This window comes from Perca fluviatilis, chromosome 9 (assembly GCF_010015445.1).
Source record: "Perca fluviatilis chromosome 9, GENO_Pfluv_1.0, whole genome shotgun sequence".
NCBI classification, from domain to species: Eukaryota; Metazoa; Chordata; class Actinopteri; order Perciformes; family Percidae; genus Perca; species Perca fluviatilis.
This window is the reverse complement of record NC_053120.1, coordinates 40,638,298-40,657,845: the sequence shown is the minus strand read 5'-3', so window position 1 is coordinate 40,657,845 and position 19,548 is coordinate 40,638,298. Positions and strand designations below refer to the sequence as shown.

General features: G+C 40.1%; 3 protein-coding genes across 9 annotated transcripts; 2 read left to right on the top strand and 1 right to left on the bottom strand.

The window, feature by feature from the left end:
• Positions 1-566: 566 nt before the first annotated feature.
• zgc:172121 (uncharacterized protein LOC337599 homolog) lies at positions 567-5,517 on the top strand. The gene is made up of 8 exons (XM_039810122.1): positions 567-795; positions 1,803-1,870; positions 2,223-2,395; positions 2,497-2,600; positions 3,208-3,369; positions 3,469-3,674; positions 4,541-4,620; positions 4,708-5,517. Exons 1-8 carry the CDS (start codon positions 691-693, stop codon positions 4,794-4,796), a joined length of 987 nt encoding a protein of 328 aa, XP_039666056.1. The 5' UTR covers positions 567-690; the 3' UTR covers positions 4,797-5,517.
• A 1,498-nt stretch (positions 5,518-7,015) lies between these two features.
• LOC120564870 (basic immunoglobulin-like variable motif-containing protein) lies at positions 7,016-13,887 on the bottom strand. Of its 5 annotated transcripts, none has more exons than XM_039810116.1 (10): positions 13,650-13,887; positions 11,294-11,839; positions 10,715-10,844; positions 8,903-8,998; positions 8,701-8,805; positions 8,515-8,609; positions 8,312-8,444; positions 7,924-8,007; positions 7,735-7,831; positions 7,016-7,339 (listed from the first exon to the last, which is right to left on the bottom strand). In XM_039810116.1, exons 1-10 carry the CDS (start codon positions 13,747-13,749, stop codon positions 7,037-7,039), a joined length of 1,689 nt encoding a protein of 562 aa, XP_039666050.1. In that variant the 5' UTR covers positions 13,750-13,887; the 3' UTR covers positions 7,016-7,036. The 5 variants fall into 5 exon arrangements, with proteins under 5 accessions (XP_039666050.1, XP_039666051.1, XP_039666053.1 ...); XM_039810117.1 differs by lacking the exon at positions 13,650-13,887 and adding an exon at positions 13,201-13,311; XM_039810119.1 differs by lacking the exon at positions 13,650-13,887 and adding an exon at positions 13,027-13,175.
• si:ch211-201h21.5 (uncharacterized protein LOC555526 homolog) lies at positions 12,934-18,066 on the top strand. 3 transcript variants are annotated; one of them, XM_039810124.1, is made up of 6 exons: positions 12,934-13,033; positions 14,917-15,105; positions 16,565-16,747; positions 17,118-17,229; positions 17,304-17,440; positions 17,526-17,888. In XM_039810124.1, exons 2-6 carry the CDS (start codon positions 14,923-14,925, stop codon positions 17,886-17,888), a joined length of 978 nt encoding a protein of 325 aa, XP_039666058.1. In that variant the 5' UTR covers positions 12,934-13,033; positions 14,917-14,922. The 3 variants fall into 3 exon arrangements, with proteins under 3 accessions (XP_039666058.1, XP_039666057.1, XP_039666059.1); XM_039810123.1 differs by lacking the exon at positions 12,934-13,033 and adding an exon at positions 13,470-13,509; XM_039810125.1 differs by lacking the exon at positions 12,934-13,033 and having other exon boundaries at positions 14,923-15,105; positions 17,526-18,066.
• The last annotated feature ends 1,482 nt before the right edge of the window (positions 18,067-19,548 follow it).

Sequence of the window (19,548 nt, the reverse complement as noted above, 5' to 3'; positions counted from 1 at the left end):
CATGATCCACCCTACTCTGTCTCTGATTGGCTCATGTTTGTTGCCTTCGTACAGAGTAAGCCAATCAGAAGCAGAGTATGGCGGGTCATGTGTGAACTGCCAGTGACAAGTCAAGGTGCATTTATGGTACATCCACCTAACAACCTATGCTAACAACCTACATGGCAGTTGTTCTTGAAATAAAAAATAGAAGTTTAACTACTTTAACCTTTACCAGTGAAGCACGAAGCAGTGAATACTAACAAAAATACATCATTCAAAAGTAACATGAAGTATACAACATACAATATAGTGGTCAAACCCGTCAGAGACACCACGCAATTAGCTGAATTTACACAAGTGAATATGAATAGGGTACGTTAGGTGAATAGGGAAAAGGACTATGCTGGGCTCATTGACATATGGCTGGACTACGTTTACAGGCAACCCAACACAATCTTCCAGCTCTACCTAATTGTCATTGTTTCATGCTTTCATGCGCCATCTTGTGGTGATCTGGTGGTATGGTAGAGGTTGGAATCACCTCAATTATTTAAATTTCGAGCGGCTCAAAACGCAACCTTTGAACCTTTATTTTTACCCGGAACGACAACAGTCTGTACATTTTCTCCGAGTATTTTACGCATAGTCATGTAGACGTTTCATTTTAAAAAGCAAAGACTTAGTGCCTCTTAATTAAAGTGTTTCTCCATGGCTTCTTCTGCTCGTCTAAGACTTTACATGAACGATAATGGACCATTAATACTGGATGGCGGACTAGCGACTGAACTAGAAGCGCAAGGAGCCAATTTACAGGTGAAACGTCACAGATGAATAAAAAATACAGTCCGCTGCTTCACTGCATTATTATTAATATTAGGTCTCTATACTCTATCAGTCAGCACTGGTTCTAATTCAGATTCACATTTCCCAGCCCGTAGGCTACACTGAACATAGGGGAATTTATCAAAGTGTGACTTCAGGAATGAGTGAAGTCCAACTCTTGTTTATTTGGTATTTTATTAAAAAGACACATACACACACACAGTGAAACTGCCTTAGACGTATTGACCGTGGTTATTCTTGCATGGTCGTATAATAAGCGACTGTATAAATAGGTAAATAAGTAAGACATTGGAGTTTAGACAGGTGCACAAAATGAAAACGGAGTCATTTTGACCTTGTAGACTTAGCCAGCCTGCAGGTCCAGGAGCTGTGTTCCAATGGTAACCAATGACAGCGGGTTATTGTTATCCAATTATTTATGCTTCAACTTTCTTTGGTCGCCTCTAACTTCTGCATACAAAAAACATTCAAATATCAAAATGTAGCTATTCGGCATTCACACGCCTTTTCTGCAGGAAATGCATTTTCTAGTTGTTATTATTTGATAGACTGTTGGGTGGTTTAATTTGTGTTAAGATGTTTTATATGCTCATGATAGGTTTTTACAAATGTTCGTCTGCAGAGTAACTAGTACCTACAGCCGACAAATAAAGGTACTGGAGTAAAAGTATTAAGAGGCATACATTGAAAAACTCAGACTCGGAGTACACTAGAGTAATTTAGTAGTACTATTATTAGTTACTTTCCACCACTGGAGAAAGGCTTTAGCAGTAAAGTCAATAATAAATGCACAAGGTGATGCCATTGGCCCTGTGTGAATTGCCTCTGTCTGAGGGTTGTTAACTTATTCAACGCTCTTAGCTTCTGGTATATGATCTGTAGTAAGTATGCTTTTATGTTGATCAATTTATAAATAAATTGCAAATATAATATTAATATACCATTCATATTTCATGTGTATATTTTGGAACACCTAGGGAGATCCTTTGTGGAGCGCCAGGCTTCTCCATACTAATCCCCAGGCCATAAGAGATGCTCATTACAGGTAGGTCCATGCTAAATTAGAGCTGCAACCAAAACAGTCCCTTGTTTGCTGTTTTTTTTGGTCTTACATTATAAAAAAATTGAATATTTGGGGGAGAAAACAAGACATTTAATAATGATATCACTTTGTGCTCTATGATATTGTGTATATGGGTATTTTTCACCGATTCTCTATAGACCAAACCATTAATCGAGAAAATAATTAGCATATTAATAAAAAATTATAATAATCATTAGTTTCAGCAGCCCTACAAAATATTGAGCCTTGATGCAAAATGATAAGCAATTGTAGAAAGGAGTTGTTAAACTGTGACTGTAACTGTGATAGTTGATGGCGTAATAAATATCAACAGGTTTCTCATCAGTGGAGCTGATGTTATCACATCAGCGACATACCAGGCAAGTATTCCAGGATTCATCAGTCACCTGGACGTGAGCCCTGAACGCGCCAGAGAGCTGCTGATGTCTGGAGTTCACCTGGCCAAAGAGACTGTCCAGAGATTCGTCTCCGACACTGGCCCGACAGGTATTAAACTGTACGTCTTTGATATATTTTAAGATGGGAAACACTGCGTCTCTGTGAGCTGTGATGCTATGTCATTGTGTTTTGTTTTTGGATCTCTTAAGGGCAGAGATGTCCCCTGGTGGCAGGCTCTGTTGGACCGTACGGGGCCTTTCTGCTCAACGGCGCTGAGTACACCGGGGCTTATGCAGAGGAGATGAGTATTGAAGTGAGTGGCTCTCAGCTGCTTATACAAGTTACATAAGAAGTAAATGTGCATGCTGTGTGAAAGTGACACATAGAAAATAAAAACTGGAATGTTGACCTACATTTTGATTTACTTATTACTGAATAATTTGTTAACTTGTTCAGACTTGGTTATAGCGTATCTCTGTATAAATGACCCTTTAATAGAACAATTTCTTATTAATTCTATGATAAATCATGCACAAATTGAAGGAGCTGATGGGATAACACTTCACTGGAATTGTACCTCGTACCATTTTATGTGACAAATAAAAACAATTGTGAAGAAATCAACGCTTACACGTTTCGGCACAAAGCCTTCTTCAGAGCGTTTGGCTTTGTGCCGAAACGCGTCAGGGTTGATCTATTGTGACGTGATTTTAATTAAACAAGTCAAATGACAATATTTTGCCCTCCTCAACTTGGGAACTTTAGATGTGCTACCTTTTCTTTACTTTTAGGAACATTCCTATTGGATTTTGGGTTTAGCACTCCACCAAGAATTAAAACTAACTAAATCAAAATGGATTGATTGATTTAGAATTAAGTCATAATCAATGGTCTCAGGTGTCTTTTTTTTCTCTTCCAAGGAGCTTAAAATTTGGCATCGGCCGCAGGTCGACTGTGTAACAGCAGCGGGAGCGGACCTCATTGCTTTTGAGACAATCCCAAGTATCAAAGAGGCGGAGGCTCTGGTTGAGCTGCTCAAGGAGTTCCCAAACTCTAAAGCCTGGCTTTCCTTCTCTTGTAAGGTAATCATTGCTGATAAACAGTATAACTAGTGTCCATTCATTGGTAACTGTCATGCAGTGTGTCAAAACAACTCCCATTTTGTCCACAAACGCTGTCAGGATGGGAAGTGTATATCGGATGGCAGCCCGTTCACAGACGCCGTGCAGATGGCTAACAGATCCACGCAGCTGGTTGCTGTAGGAGTCAACTGCTGCTCAGCAACGCTGGTGGAGCCACTGCTGGACTCTGGCAGATCCCTGCTGGGCCCAGACATGAGCTGGGTGGTGTACCCCAACAGTGGAGAGGACTGGGACACTAAGCATGGGTGAGTCTGTAGTCAAGGAGTTTTAATAGTTAGGTCACAGCACAGCAACAGATGTGACATGTCAAAGTCTCCTTCAACAGAATACCAAACATCCTTTGATCACTTATTTTAAGTCACCATGAAAAGGACGGCCAAAAATCCGATTCTTCTTATTCCACCACAATTATCTAACAGCTATAGTTACTTTAAAATCACTTTGCAGATTTAGAGCATAACATATGATCAGATTACATGATGCATTTATAGATTAAATTGCCCACAGAATATTAAGTCATACAAATCTTGAATTGGTTAAAAATCTATATGAATGTGTAAAGAATATAACCGATAAAAATCAATCGCCATGTAAGTTTTAAACAGCCTAGGGCGTAGTCTACTTTTAATATCACTTGTTTGACTTCTTTCTATTTATTTAGTCATTTGGATGTGGGATTTAAAAAAAAAATAATTTTTTTATTAAGATGAAATACAGTTTCAGTTGCACGTTTAGTGAGGACACATCTGTTGTTTGGCAGTTTATATGAACAAAGGAATATTTGTTATTTGTCTGCAGCTGTTCAGTTGTTCTGTGAGTGTTGTAAAATAAAATAAATCGTATTGTGAACTTAAAATAGTATTGAATTGGGAGTTAAGTGTATTGTTACATCCCTAACAATAAAACAATATATAACACTCTGAAAGGAGCCATTTTGCATAATCGGTACTTTAACTTTTTTATATTGTTAAGTACATTTTGCTGATAATACTTTTGTACTTTTACTTGTAATGGAGTATTTTCACAATGTGGTAATGCTACTTTTACTGTAGTAAAGGATTGGAGTACTTTTTCCACTACTGCTGACTGTTGGATGTTTCTCCTCCCAAAGGTGGCTAACATCTGGGAACACATCCGCATCAATACCCAAACTAAGTCGCACATGGATGAAGCAAGGTGCTGCTTTGATTGGTACGGTGGACTGTTTTCTCTTCCTTTTTTAAGTTTTGATCCTGTTTTTCTGTACTCTCTGATCAGTGTCTGTTGTCTGTTCATTAGGGGGTTGCTGTCGTATCGGTCCCGCTCACATAGCAGAGTTACGACAAGAGTTAAAAGGAAGTCACATGTCTGCAGCCTCTGCAGTGTGACTGGACTGAAAATGTAACGGGGATTGTTGAGAAGAAAGATGTCGGTTTGTTCCAAGAGTTTAAAAAAATGTTTTAATTTATTGGAAAATAAATAATAAATAAACCACTACATCAAATCACTCAATGACATCTGTGTTGGGTCAAAGACAAATGGCACCGCACAGCTCCGACCAAACTGGCTGTACATGAACATAAAAATAAACCATGCAGTCTTCACTTTCTGTGGTTTCACATTTTGGATCATTTTGAGGGATTCCACTATCACTTCAGTACAGTTTTTAAAACTGGGATCATCTACGCAACAGGACTGGCTGTTACTGGGTGTTTCACAAAGCACAACAAAATGTCTGCTGCTTTCACAACACTTGAACTGGACAGCGTTTCCACTGAAATAACCACAGTATGGACGTCAGGCGCAAAACAAGCCCACTGACCTGTACAATGAATTATGGAAGTGTGTCATCTTTGAACAGAATTTACAGCAGTTTCCCAGACAGCACTAGTTAAATATATTGTGCACTCTTACAGTATCACTGCAGTGAGTTAACATGATGTAATAAAAACATAAAATCAGAGAAATCTGCATGTGATTACTAGTAGAATCCTGTTATGTGAACACCTAATCTCCCTCTTTTAGTGTAACACAGGGTTACACAAAATAACTAACAATGCAGTGGCCATGAAGTTCACAATGCTCAATAAAACTTGTGTTGCAAATCAAGTTCATTTCTGAGGCTGTAGCTTGATGTTCTGTTAAGCACAGCGTATATTTTTGTGTGTAGCCATATGTCATCATGATTTTCCTGACTTTTCCCCCTTTCTTTCACATAACATATTTTTACCTTGTTTGCAACGGGATGCATTAGCAGCTCAGACAGTGACATTCTGTGTCGTAGTTTTCTGCCTTAATATGCTGTATGGAAACAGAAACAGTAATATCCAGGCCTCTATTGTCTGACACACTGCTCAATGGTCATTTAATGGGGCTCACGTGTGTAGCTGCTGTTTTTGATTTAAAGAAGTTGTTGCTGTATCATTTGCAGAAAATGTGTCAAAAATCATGAAGACAAAGAGGTACAGTAGGCTACCCTCACCAAGGCTGACTTTAACAGACTATTTGGTTAAAAGCCCTAAAAACAACAAAAAATAACAGTTGAGTTGAATCCACATCTGATTGTCTTAAAAAACATTAATTAAGTACAAGTCCGTTGATATTTAATTTTTTTCTTATTTCCAACAAAGACCAAAGCCAACAATGAATTGATCCTATTAACAAGCGCGCATGTATTCAGAGCCTGATATATCTTACTCCTCTGTGCCGTAGAGCTCCATTGTTCCAAAAACTATCAAAACACATCAATGAGCCACACTGTGGCACTGGGTTCCTTCATTACAATCAACATGGGCACTGTAGTTTATTTCCACCACTGAAAATAGTCCCCAACAAATGCACCATTTACTCTGATAAGCGATAGGTTTTATAATCACACTGTATTAAATGACAATGTGAAAGGGGTTGCTCCTAGTGAATGTGAATGTACAGACAATTATCGCCCAAATCAGCTGCTCCCCTCAGCTTTAGTAAGGAGTTTCCTAGTGAGTGTTTAACTGTCCGGCTGGAACTTTACTGTTTTGGTTCACTCTCACCGCTCTCACAGCTTGGTTTTCAGGTGAAACAGGTATCTGCTCTCAGAGTAAAATCTAAAAAAATCCCACTGTACACTACCTGGTCAGCACCAAACAACAGACACAGTGGCGAGCTGGCGAACTTGTTGAGCACCTGAAGAGACAGATATTTGCCTGTTGAATATTGGACTTACTGTACATTCATCAAATGAACCAGCTCTAATGCTAATGTTGCTCTGTATCTGCTGGGTATGTAAATAACTGTTTGCCAAAAACTCAAAAGGTGATATGGTCGATGTTGTGTTCACATGTTTCCGCTGCCCCCTGCTGGCAAAAAAACCCAACAACAATTATTGCAGGTTTAACAATGAAACTATATTTATTTTATTATATATATTTAAAGGATTTACGTCTTCAGTAGTACCAAATGGGCTCTGGGCTGAGTGCCAGAGACAGGGTATGGAAGTCCGGGTATTAAGAGACAGACTAACACATTGTCGGTTTTAGTCTTTGCATGGAAAATATAAAATAACACCAAAACTATCCTTTTAAAGGGGAACTTCTGTACTTGTATTGTCTGTTATTTACCCCCACATGTGTCCCAATAAACCTTTTCAGTCTGTGATGTCTTCTTCGAGGTCGCTGTCAGGGGAGCTCCTCTGTCTGTACTCTGTAGTGTTGGACAGGCGTTTCCAGCTGCTGTCTTTCTGACTGCCCATACTGTGCGAGCGCCCCAGGTAGGCCAGGCGCTTGGATGCTGCTCTCTCCTCGGCTTCCTCAGCGACGCTTCCGTGCGCCCGCTCTGTGCCGTGGTGGTGGAAGTCGTGGCGTAGGTTCTCCAGGTTCAGAGCCCAGGGGCCGAGCTTCTGCCAGTTCACCCTCTGGAAGGCCATGATGCAGTGCAGGTTGCCACCCACCTGTGAGCCACCCAACGTTCTCTCAGTTAGGCTCTGACTCAATAATCTTTGACATTGGTCCAGTATTAAGCAAGATTGCTGCAGTTGGCAGCAGAGAAACAAGCTGTAATGTAAGTTAATAGGGCAATTGTCCAGCTTGTATTTACCTTCACAAAAGTGCTCGTTTTGACAGGCTCAGATTAATATTCTAAGTGTCTGACAACATTAAAGCCTGTTTCGCCGCTGCTGACTTTTGCAGCAATCTTCTTAATACTGGACCAATGTCAAAGATTGTTGTTCCCATCAGTCACTTAGACACAAACACACAGGAACATAGGGTCCAGGTTAAAAAAAAAAACAGTAGTTATCCTTTAACATAATCAGCAACATTTTAAAGAACAGGTGTGGGGGGGAACCTTTTTGGTTTTGCGGCGCTGGATCCCCCTCTCTGTGTGACGAATGTCCAGGTATTCTGGATTTTGTGTGTTGAGGTCCGTCACAATGTCCTGCCATCTGAAAAGAGGCTTCATGTTGAACAGCTGAAACATACATAATAATACAGTACAGGATCAAATAAGGAGACCGAAGACAGACAGAGAGCTTACTTTTTACAGTGAATAGCTGGGTGTTTCCTGCTGGGCTCGCCAATAAGGATCCAGTGCTCCATTTCGTTTGTGGGGAGAGGGCCCCTTTGCACAAAAAAACAACACCACTCATCAGTTTCAACAGAAAAATCAGCAACTTTTTTGATAACTGATTAATCGTTTCAGCTTATCTTATATTCTTCTATCGTGATGATTTTCCACTTTTTTCTGTTTTATATCATTGCAAACTGAATATCTTTAGATTTTAAACTTTTAGACACACAAGACAACTTTTGCAAACATCACCTTGGACTGACTTCTGACATTTCATAGACTATGTAATCCAAAAAAATCAGCAGATGAATCATAAATGAAAATAATCAACCTAAAGTGCAGCGATGTGACCTACCTGTAAGCCTTTGCTGCTTTGAGTGGCGTAGCTTCAAAGCCCACCGGGCAGAAGTAGTGGTTCTGGCAGTGGTAGATGTAGGCCATAGACTCGTCGTTCAGCCCTTGCGTCAGTTTCATCAACGCTCCTTCAGCTAAAAAAGAAAAGCGTATTGAATGGTTATCCCTTTATGAGTAGACATGTTGGACAGCTGCGGGACTCACCGGTCTCTCCTGCGGTCTTGTTTTTTCCATGTGGTTTGTACAGAATGTAGGAGCAACCTCGCACCCGGAAATTGTCATTGATTTGTCTGAACCACCTGAAAAGAAAAACGCATTGATTATCATGCTGCAATCATTTCCTAAAATGTAGTGGTTGTTTAAAAAGACTTTAGAAGCAGCTTTGTGTACCGCATGAGTGTAGCATTGCCAGTGAAAGGGCCAAACTTGATTTCTTCAAAAGGCGGCTGAAAACCCAGAATATGCAGAGCCTCCTCCTGAGAGATGGGTGGTAGACTAGCAATGCAAATAAATATACACTTAGCGTGCAAGGAGCTGTATTTTTTTTTTTTTTTTTAAGAAGTCTGATCAGATGTCGTTACGTGCTGCTCACCTCCCTGCACCCAGAGTGCTGTACAAGAAGTTCCAGCAGGACACCAGGGAAGAGATTCCACATGAAGTCTTGTACTGTGGCCGACTGATGCAGTACCTGAAGCAAAAAAAATTATCCCCAAGATATACAAAAAAAAAATCCACAGAATATATCATAATGCAATAGTAATTTCTCGATAGAGTCAATACTAGGCTCACTTCTTCAAAACTCTTCACACAGTCAGCACAACAGAGGTCATTTGGGACTAAAATGTGGATCATTTTTCATCAGGATCAGGTCCGGGGCTGACTGCTGTTTTTATGGCGTGAGGTTTTGGTCCTTCTATCAGAGGGGAGGGGTTCCAACAGTTTGTTTCTGGGATGAGAAACCACAATCTTTCCCACTTGCATTGCTTTGACACTGGGCCTGCACAATATATCGTTTTTTTATCAACTGGCTGCGACATATCGCGAAACTCCCGAGATTTTTTGTGTTAGATGAAAGGAAATATGAGTAGAAAACTGCACTTTAATATGTAACTGCCTTTTATATTCAATTCAATGTTCAATTTGTTCCATAAAAGAATGTTGGAAATTATTTCCTCTCATTAGTTTTAAATTAAACAAGAAATTGGTTGTATTTTAGCAGAATACTGAACGTATTATCGTGATATTAACAATGTTATCGCAAATTTGCCTCATATCGTGCAGCCCTATTTCAGACAAAATGCATTCAATGACCACATCTTTTTAAAACTTGTGTACTGTTTTATCACTCTAACCACCACCAAATCTCTGTGGATTCACACTCTATTATTTGTTATTGTAAAAACGGTTCAATTTATGTTCAAAACACGACCCAAAATAACTGAAAATTAGACTGCAACTTGCTACATTCTGTTACATCTACATCTATATAGTAATAATGTAATAATTGTAAGGGGATTATGTGTTGTTTCAAGACTTTCTTCGAGGCACCTGGATCCATCTCAGGATGGTGTCACTTTTCCTTCCACCTTACTTTCTATTCCTCAACCTCACGGAGGAATTCTTTTCCTCAGGGGAGAGGGATAAGTTCTGATCAGCAGCCACATGACCAGATGTCCATCTTGGACACAGGGAATGCTGGATGTCTGGGTGCGTTGCAAGAGAGGATACATAAGGTGTGATGCAGACAATGCAGAAGACAGGGTTGACTACCACTGCAGGTATTTCTATGTCTGTAACTATCCTAAACATGTGTGTACAGTGGATATGTACAGGTTTCTATTTCATTACTAGCATTACTTTATTTGATTTTGTGCACTTGGAATTACTCCTAGAAATACACTGAAGTGCCCTTCTTTTTACTGTAGTGGACTCTTGGTTTATGCAAAATAAATAAAAAACAATAGTGATACATAATGTAGTGGTACCTGTTGTTGGTTTTTTTCTAGATCAGTGATAAAGTGTTCCAGTTGGAGGATAAATGTCAGTATTCTGGTAGTCTCGCATTGCCAGACCTATCTCCACAGCGCTGTGGAGATAGGTCTGGCTACACCACACATACATTCCAGGATAGGGAAAAAAACCCGCTCTTGGTTGTTTGTAGTTCTTTAAAAAAACAATGACAATGGTCTTGGGTGGCGCTAAGCTCCGGACGCAGCGACGGTGGCTCTGCTAAATGGTCTCCGTTAGGATAACTGCCTAAACAGTTTAGAGACAGTGAACTCAGTTTAGAGAAATGTGTGTTACCAATTGTAATAAACTATAAATGTAAATGTTTTGGAAATAACAGCACTCCTACAGCCTGATGTGAAGCTCACTTCAGTTGGGGCACTAAGTAGAACTTTACCATCTTCTGAGGTCGAGCACTTTTCTCTCTTTGATCTCGTCCAGCGAGGCGTGAGGTGGGACGTCCTGCAGATTCCGGCTGGGTCTGTCTGATGACTTCATCTTCTTGGTGCTGCACTTCTTCACATTGCCTGAAACACAGCATCAGTCAATGGAGACTAAACCATGGTTTAAATGTAGGACTGGGCAATATATCCATAATATATCGAGTGTTGTCTTTTCCTGGTTTTAAAGGCTGCATTACAGTAAAGTGATGTCCTTTTCTGAACTTACTAGCTGTTTTATTATTTGCCTTTACCACCTTAGTCATTATAGCCACATATGCTGATGATTTTTTATAGAAACTCTCATTGTGTTAATATTTTGTGAAAGCACCAATAATCAACACTACAATATCGACTTCTAAGTATTTGGTCAAAAATACTGCGATATTTGATTTTCTACATATCGCCCAGCTTTTATTTAAATTGTTCAACAAAATGTTTCATGGTATTTAAAACAGGAGACGCAGCTTTGGGTGATGGTAAGCCAGTTGTGTACATCATTTTTACGACAGGCTTCTATCTAATATGTTTCTTACTTGTTCTTATTTTTCTTGTGAGCACAGCGTTGAAGTCTGTGGTATCAATCTCCCAGGCCAAGACAGGTTTAGTGTGGCCAGAGGACCCTTCCACCATGTCACAGTCCCCATCTGATCCCACATGGGCCCCTCCAGACTGGCCAGCGCTGAAGTCAGCGGCGTGTTTGGGCTTCACAGGGGACAGCCCCTCATCCTGCTTTTTCGGGACAATGTCCCTGGCTGCATTTGGGGGACAGTACACAGAGGCAGCCTGGTTGAGAAGAGCATAATCGGAGCAGACGGTGTAGAACTTCTCACGGGAGTGTGTGACCGGGCAGGTCCACGGCAGGTGGAGTTCTGCACTCGAAGCCCTCCTGACTCTCGCAGCGTCCCGGGCAAGGGAGCTGATCAGACCGCGTTCCTCCTCCCCATCAGAGGGCCTTTGCAGCCCCGACGGTTCTGCTGGCCCAGATAGGTTTGCTCCTTGACCTTCTGACGTATTAGGCATCGGACAGCCACTTCTATGACCGCTGGCAGAATTAGCGGAGGCTGACTGGGATGTCTTTTCTGATGATGAAAGGACAAGTATTTTTAGAAACACTATAGAGATATAAAAGGAAGATGGAGCTAATGTGATGGAGACCCATCACTGTGCACTCAGGAAACATAAGCTTACAATGTCTCGTAGAGGATTTATTCAATCAAATACACACAGGAGAATATAATATTCAACCTTGAGAAGACAATAAAATATATAGATGAATAAATATAAAAAAGTAACTAAAATAAAAAAGGACTGGGGGGGGAGGGGATAATGTACAAATTAAATGAAATATCTGAAAAATAAACTCATAAATAAGACACCAACCACATAAAAAATTTCAAAGAGAAAGCAAAGGCATTATAATCCAAACCTAAGGACCAAATTCAAAACAGACCTGAATGTCATTGCTTAACTCACAGCCACTTTAGACAGCATCATGCAATAGATAGAAAGAGAGAGAGAGAGAGAGAGAGAGAGAGAGATAGATAGATAGACATATATACTATATTGATCCCCAAGGGGAAATTCAAGGTCCCAGTAGCTTAAAGACATCACACACAACATACACATACATCATAAACAGGATGATAAAATGACAAATCCACATGAATTATATGGACAATAAAAGAAAAGATACTAAATAAAAAATCCAAATGAATGTACTAAGGGATGTATAAGCATGAGAGGCGTGCAGTGACCGGGCAGGGACTGACCCTGTGAGTCAGTCTGCATGGTAAGGTGCTCTATGAGAGGGGGTGTCATGGTGGTAGTGCAAATAAGTCCAATAGTGCAAGGATAAAGTCTAGAGACCAGCATTAAATATGGACAATATAAGAGAATAATTTTGAAATAGTATATAAAAACTATAGCAGTGCAAGGATAAAGTAAAAAAAACAAACATTAAATATGGGCATTATAAGGGAATACAGTAGACAGTAGGACAGACACAAATCAACAAAATGTTAGAGATTTGAAGTAATATGGCTACAGCCATTGTTCAGTAAGTTAGACCTCAGTCCAGGCTGGGGGAAGGAGGGGGAGGGGTTGTGCATATGGGCTAGCCATTATATTACCTTTAACCTATAATAAGTCACCTATTATGAAAACAGCCGGCAGTGTCTCTTATCAGCTGCGGGGTTGTTGGACGTGTGACGCCGCTGGAGTCTAGCAGCTAGCAGTGCTCTATTGTAGTTAACAGATGTAAACACACCCAGTTGGTACGTTGTTTCTTCCACCATACTACGTGCATAGGCTTAGTACCGAGCGGGCTTGGGAATTAGCAAAGCGTCGAGTTAACCACATATCACTAAACGTAGGTGCCCATTAGCTTGCTACATTTAAAAAAAAAATAACGATAATAATTACGACACATCGTCATCCTTACCCGTATCCTCTTCCTGTGCAGGTTTAAAGGACTGTACCATTCTGAATAGCAACCGCGGTGCCAACATTTTTTATCAAAGCTAGATAATACAAATACAACACTCAAGTAAACGATGAGGTCAGATACAAACGTAATTTGGCGTATTGAAGACAGTATTGTATTGTTTTATATAAAATGTACTTCAAATATCATGTGCATATCACTTTCTGAGTGCTTACATCCCGTGTTAGTAAACCTTGGAATGATCCTACATTTCAAACCAATCACAGGAGCGACTGCGCTAGCTCTTTAAACTTTACTTCAAAGAAGGTAAGTCTGTCTATTCATTTTCACTGGATAGCTGGCTTAAATCGTTTAAAAGCTAAAGTAATCAAAATGGGAAAACGTTGCATTATCAATAGAGAAGTGGGAAAAGTTAAACGATAAGTAATGGTCATTAACCAACTCACTGTCATGGAGAGAGTTCAAGTGGAAAGTATTGGTCAGATGCTTCCTAACAGTCCAGGCTGAGGCAGACAGGATGCTGGAGAAGCTGCAAATCACTACCATGTGTTTTTGGGAATGCTCTGGGATTTACCACTACTGCAAGACAATCAGAGATAGCATGGGAACATTTCAAAAAATTAAGATAGACCTAAATAGGATGCCACAACAGCTTCTTGGCTTTCCTAAAACGTAGGCTGTTTAGAATAATGCTAGTCACCAGTAAAGGTGAAATATTATGCTAATTTTTGTCATTTGGGGTTTCTACTGGAACATTCTAAAATATTTCTCTCATACTGTCCATCTGAATATACATGTATTCTCTCCCTCTGTCTAAAACACCTGTCTCTTTAAGCTCCCTTACCGAAAAAGCCCAGTCTGCTCTGATTGGTCAGCGTTACAGGGTGTTCTGCATCTGCGCTTTCTGCGCCTCAGCACCGTCATTGCAGCCGGGGAATGACTGTATCAGCACTTTAACGCCACTTTCTACATATATATATATATATATATATATATATATATATATATATATATATATATATATATATATATATATATATAATGTAGTTGTGACATCACAACTGTACAGAAGCCCTGACGGCTCGTTACAAAGGCCCAGTTTCTGAATACAGGCTGTGTATTTCTATGTGGATTGAGTGTTTTAATACTTTACCAGTATTTATAAAGCACCTCAACCTGCTTTATAAACAAAAAAGACATTGAAATAAAAGGACTACCCACATTAGCAGACATGCATGACATTTTTGTAATAGAAAAATTAACATTTGCTTTGAGACTAAGACAGGCATATTCGATAAATGTTGGAAAAGATGGATTGAGTTTACCAAACCATATAGAATAGATTTTGTTGTATATAAAGCTTTATAAGGCAGTATAAGGCGCAACATGTAATGCAATATTATGTTATTATCAAGTTGTAATAAGTTAATGGTAACAACATGGTGTGAAACATAGAAAACATAATACTTTTTTCTTTGTTAACCGGCTGGAGCACAAGGGAGGAGTAAGCCTTTAGGGCCTAATGCCAGAAAGGGTGGATTTGAACCCAAACCATGATATTTTCCTAAACCTAACCAAGTAGTTTTGATGTCTAAACCGAACCAGATTTATGGTAAAAAAAAAAAGACTAACTTTCTCCCATGTGCTTCTTCCCTGTAACCAAACTGCCTGAGGGATTATTTCTGACTGCTTTTGTAAATTGAAATGTTCCAGGTGAACATGGCAAAGAAGCAGGTGATCATCGACACCGACTGTGGCATAGATGATGCTCAGGCTATAATGATGGCCTTGGCAGCACCCCACATCCAGGTCGTGGGCATCACCTGTGTGTTTGGGAACGCAGCAGTTGAGAATGTGTGTCAGAATGTTTTGAGGGTGCTCTCCGTCTGTGAGCGCGAGGGGGTAAGTTCACTGAAGCTTTCTTAGAACAACCAGAACAAACAATTGTATACCTGCATCTATAAACTCATCCTTTTCCCATTCAGTAGTTTTGACTTTGTACATTCAACACGTTCTCCAAGATAAATGATTAAATAGGTTGGTCATGTCCTTCCAAAACTCTTACTCATCTCTCGCCCCTTCTAACAGGATGACATTATATGTCTTTGAAAACTGTGACAAAATGATTCATATGACTGTTTTCTGGTCTGCCACATTTATGGTGAAGGTTTTCTTAGTGTTAGCCACAAAACCTATTTGGTTGTAGTGAGAAGATGGTGGTCATTGTTAAAAGAACCAACCAATAGATAGATCTTTATCGTCATTGTATGTGGTGCAACGGAATTCTGTTGGAGCCATCCTCTCCAAATAGCAGCATAGAGTAAAAATATAAAATGTGTATATATATATATAGTATATACACATACACCAGCACATTCTCACCCATACACATTCATTCCATGTTCTCAATAAATAGCTAGAAAACAATAAACACAGCAGTTATTGCACAGAGTCCAATTGCACTGGGGTTAGGCTGTAGATAGGAGATGGTTAATGAACAGCTCAACTCCTCCCTGTGCTTTGTCAGTATTCTGTGTGCTCACTATTCTGAGATGAGTAAGAAGGTAAAATATATTTATAAAGCGGAATAAAACCCTGTAGTGGGGCAGTTAAGCATAACAATTAAAAAAAAACAGTTAAATATATATTTTGTGATCACATTCACATTTAGAAGATGCCCAGTACACAAACTTGTGTTTCCTAAGATGGCAAAGGAATGTCCCGCCCTACTCTGCCTTATATCAGATATGTACACCTTACAACTATCACATAAATGTAAACAAAATTAAATTATATATTGCAAGGTTTTGCTTCATACACTACAGACATACTTAGTTTTTTTGACAAGCTTAATTTATGTTTTTAACTAGAGATGTTCCGATACCGATACCAGGATCAGAAAAGCCTCCGATACCGCCTAAAATGCTGGTATTGGTATAGGCAAGCACTTGAGTTTATGCACCGATCTGATATCACACAATTTAGCCCTAAAGAAAATCTACTTTAAAGTAGTTCATTTATGTTCTTCTTCGTTATGACTGACTGTCAAACTGGATAACAAAAGAAAGTTTTAGGGTTTTCATTCTTTGTGTTTGTTCATGTTTCAGTGATAGCAATCAAATTACATCCATACAGGGATAGTAGTAGCAGCTGTTAAAACAATATAAAATATATGCATTTTTTAACACGTTGGTATCGGATCAGTACTCGGTATTGGCCGAGATGCAAGATCAGGTATCGGGAAGGAAAAAACTGGTATCCTAACATCTCTAGTTTTTAATGTAACATGCAAGAGGCTTATGTTAGATCTGCATGGCTGCCAACAAACCCCACTGAAAACTGCACACCTTTTTTTCTGCAGATTCCAGTGTTTCGAGGTTCTGGTGGTCCTCTAGTTGGAGCCACTAACCCAGTCAGTGACCACTTTGGAACAGATGGACTTGGGGATGTGATTAAAGACAAAGACCCACAGTGGGAGCTGAAGATCCAAAGAGAGCATGCAGTCAATGCAATGATCAGGCTGGTGACCGAAAACCAGAAGCAGGTGAGAACCCTCTCTTTGGTCTGTCTGGAGCCCCTTTCACACATGCCTGCACCGGACTTATCTAGACATTACCCAGAGGAGCTGCATGTGAGAACGCAAATGTCTGTATCAGTTGGAATGGACATTTAACGAACTTTACCCTGCCAGCTCCTGAGGACAAAGTGTGTTAAATATCTGATTGAGATCATGTGTGAATAGAGCAGATCATTGTCCAGAGAATTCACAGTGTGTGGGCTTTTTGATGACGTTTCTATCATGCAGCCGGAGCTCACATGAGAAAACAACTTATGTGTGTGTGTGTGTGTGTGTGTGTGTGTGTGTGTGTGAGGCTACTCGCTGGTGTTGTACCTTTAAAATGTGCTTCCCACAGGTCTCCTTGGTGGCCCTTGGCCCGCTCACTAATCTGGCATTGGCTGTCCGACTGGATCCACGTTTTCCCCGAAAGCTCAAAGATCTGTATATTATGGGGGGCAACATGGAAGGTAATACCACCACATGACTACAGGGTTTGATTTTTGTACATGTAGGCTTGTTTAACTGGATTTTGTCTTTGTAGGAAAAGGAAATGTGACACTATGTGCAGAGTTTAACTTTGCATTGGATCCAGAGTCTGCCTATATTGTTCTTGAAGAATTCCTCTGCCCTACATACCTGGCATCATGGGAATATGCATGCAGAAATGCCCTGACATGGGTAAGATGTTTAATAAAGAACTACTGTACATAACCCTGCACGGCTGTTCCACTTCAAACTGGTTTCCTGGATTTCGTTTGTACAGGAGTTCTTTGAAGAGTTGATCAATCAGGATGCAGCGGCTGCAGTCTTTATGAAGATGATAACATCTAAATGCTGGGCTTACTCCAAAGACGCTATGAGGAGCAAGAGAGACGTGTACTTTGGACCTGGCTTCGTCTCTTATGATGCCTATGCAATGTCCGCCTGTATTGACGGCAGCGTGGTAACAGAGAGGATAGAGTGTCCTGTCCGCGTGGAGCTGCAGGGTTCCATGTCTCGTGGCATGATGGCACTGGATCGCACAAATGAGCTGAAGAAGAGCCACAGTGTATTTGTTCTGACTAAGTGTGATGTTGCCAAGCTTGGTCAGTTACTCATGGCGTCTCTTAGACAACCTAAAAAGTAAACGTTGATGGGGCGGCCTCTAGCTCACCCAGTAAGAGTGTTCGCCTCATGTTGGCTGAGTCCTTTGCAGCAGCGTGGGTTCAAATCTGACCTGCTGCCCTTTGCTGCGTGTTGTCTCCCCCTTTTCCAGTATATCCATTGTCACTATATATTAAAAAATAATCTTAAAGGTCCCATGACATGCTGCTTTTGGATGCTTTTATATAGACCTTAGTGGTCCCCTAATACTGTATCTGAAGTCTCTTTTATATAGACCTTATTGGTCCCCTAATACTATATCTGAAGTCTCTTTTATATAGACCTTATTGGTCCCCTAATACTGTATCTGAAGTCTCTTTTATATTGACCTTAGTGGTCCCTAATACTGTATCTGAAATCTCTTTTATATAGACCTTAGTGGTCCCCTAATACTGTATCTGAAGTCTCTTTTATATAGACCTTAGTGGTTCCCTAATACTGTATCTGAAGTCTCTTTTATATAGACCTTAGTGGTCCCCTAATACTGTATCTGAAGTCTCTTTTATATAGACCTTAGTGGTCCCCTAATACTGTATCTGAAGTCTCTTTTATATAGACCTTAGTGGTCCCCTAATACTGTATCTGAAGTCTCTTTTATATAGACCTTAGTGGTCCCCTAATACTGTATCTGAAGTCTCTTTTATATATACCTTAGTGGTTCCCTAATACTGTATCTGAAGTCTCTTTTATATAGGCCTTAGTGGTCCCCTAATACTGTATCTGAAGTCTCTTTTATATAGACCTTAGTGGTCCCCTAATACTGTATCTGAAGTCTCTTTTATATAGACCTTAGTGGTCCCCTAATACTGTATCTGAAGTCTCTTTTATATAGGCCTTAGTGGTCCCCTAATACTGTATCTGAAGTCTCTTTTATATAGACCTTAGTGGTCCCTAATACTGTATCTGAAGTCTCTTTTATATAGACCTTAGTGGTCCCCTAATACTGTATCTGAAGTCTCTTTTATATAGGCCTTAGTGGTCCCTAATACTGTATCTGAAGTCTCTTTTATATAGACCTTAGTGGTCCCCTAATACTGTATCTGAAGTCTCTTTTATATAGACCTTAGTGGTCCCCTAATACTGTATCTGAAGTCTCTTTTATATAGGCCTTAGTGGTTCCCTAAAATAAATAAAACTGAATTGAATCAAATTATTTTTGAGTATGTTGAATAAAAAAAGCTGAAAAGCTTAGACGTGACTTGCAATACAAACCTTATTTTCTCTCTTCTGTTCTTAGTTTTACCTAAAACAACAACAATTACAAAGCCGCCTTCATCAAGTGTTAGTTCATCGTTACATAGTTACCCCTTCGACATAATCAACAGCTACAGAAGCAAACGTGGGGTCCCATTTTTGTCCGGGAGGGGAGGGGCCAGGGCAGGAATCTCATGGGGGCTATGAGGGCCATGGCCACTGTGCCCCCTCAGTTTGGCCTTGTACCCCTTAAAAAATGTCAATGGCCTATGGCCACAGTGGCCTTGATGCCTTGGCTGCAATGCCCCAGCTGATTTCACCTTTTAGACACAAGTGCCTTTTGTTCAGATTCGGAATTCTTATTGGGCAACACCAAGCAAAACGCTGTGCAACATGATTTTGGCATTCATTGTTGAAAACTTTCTGCTTCTGTTTTTGGGAGAGTCTGT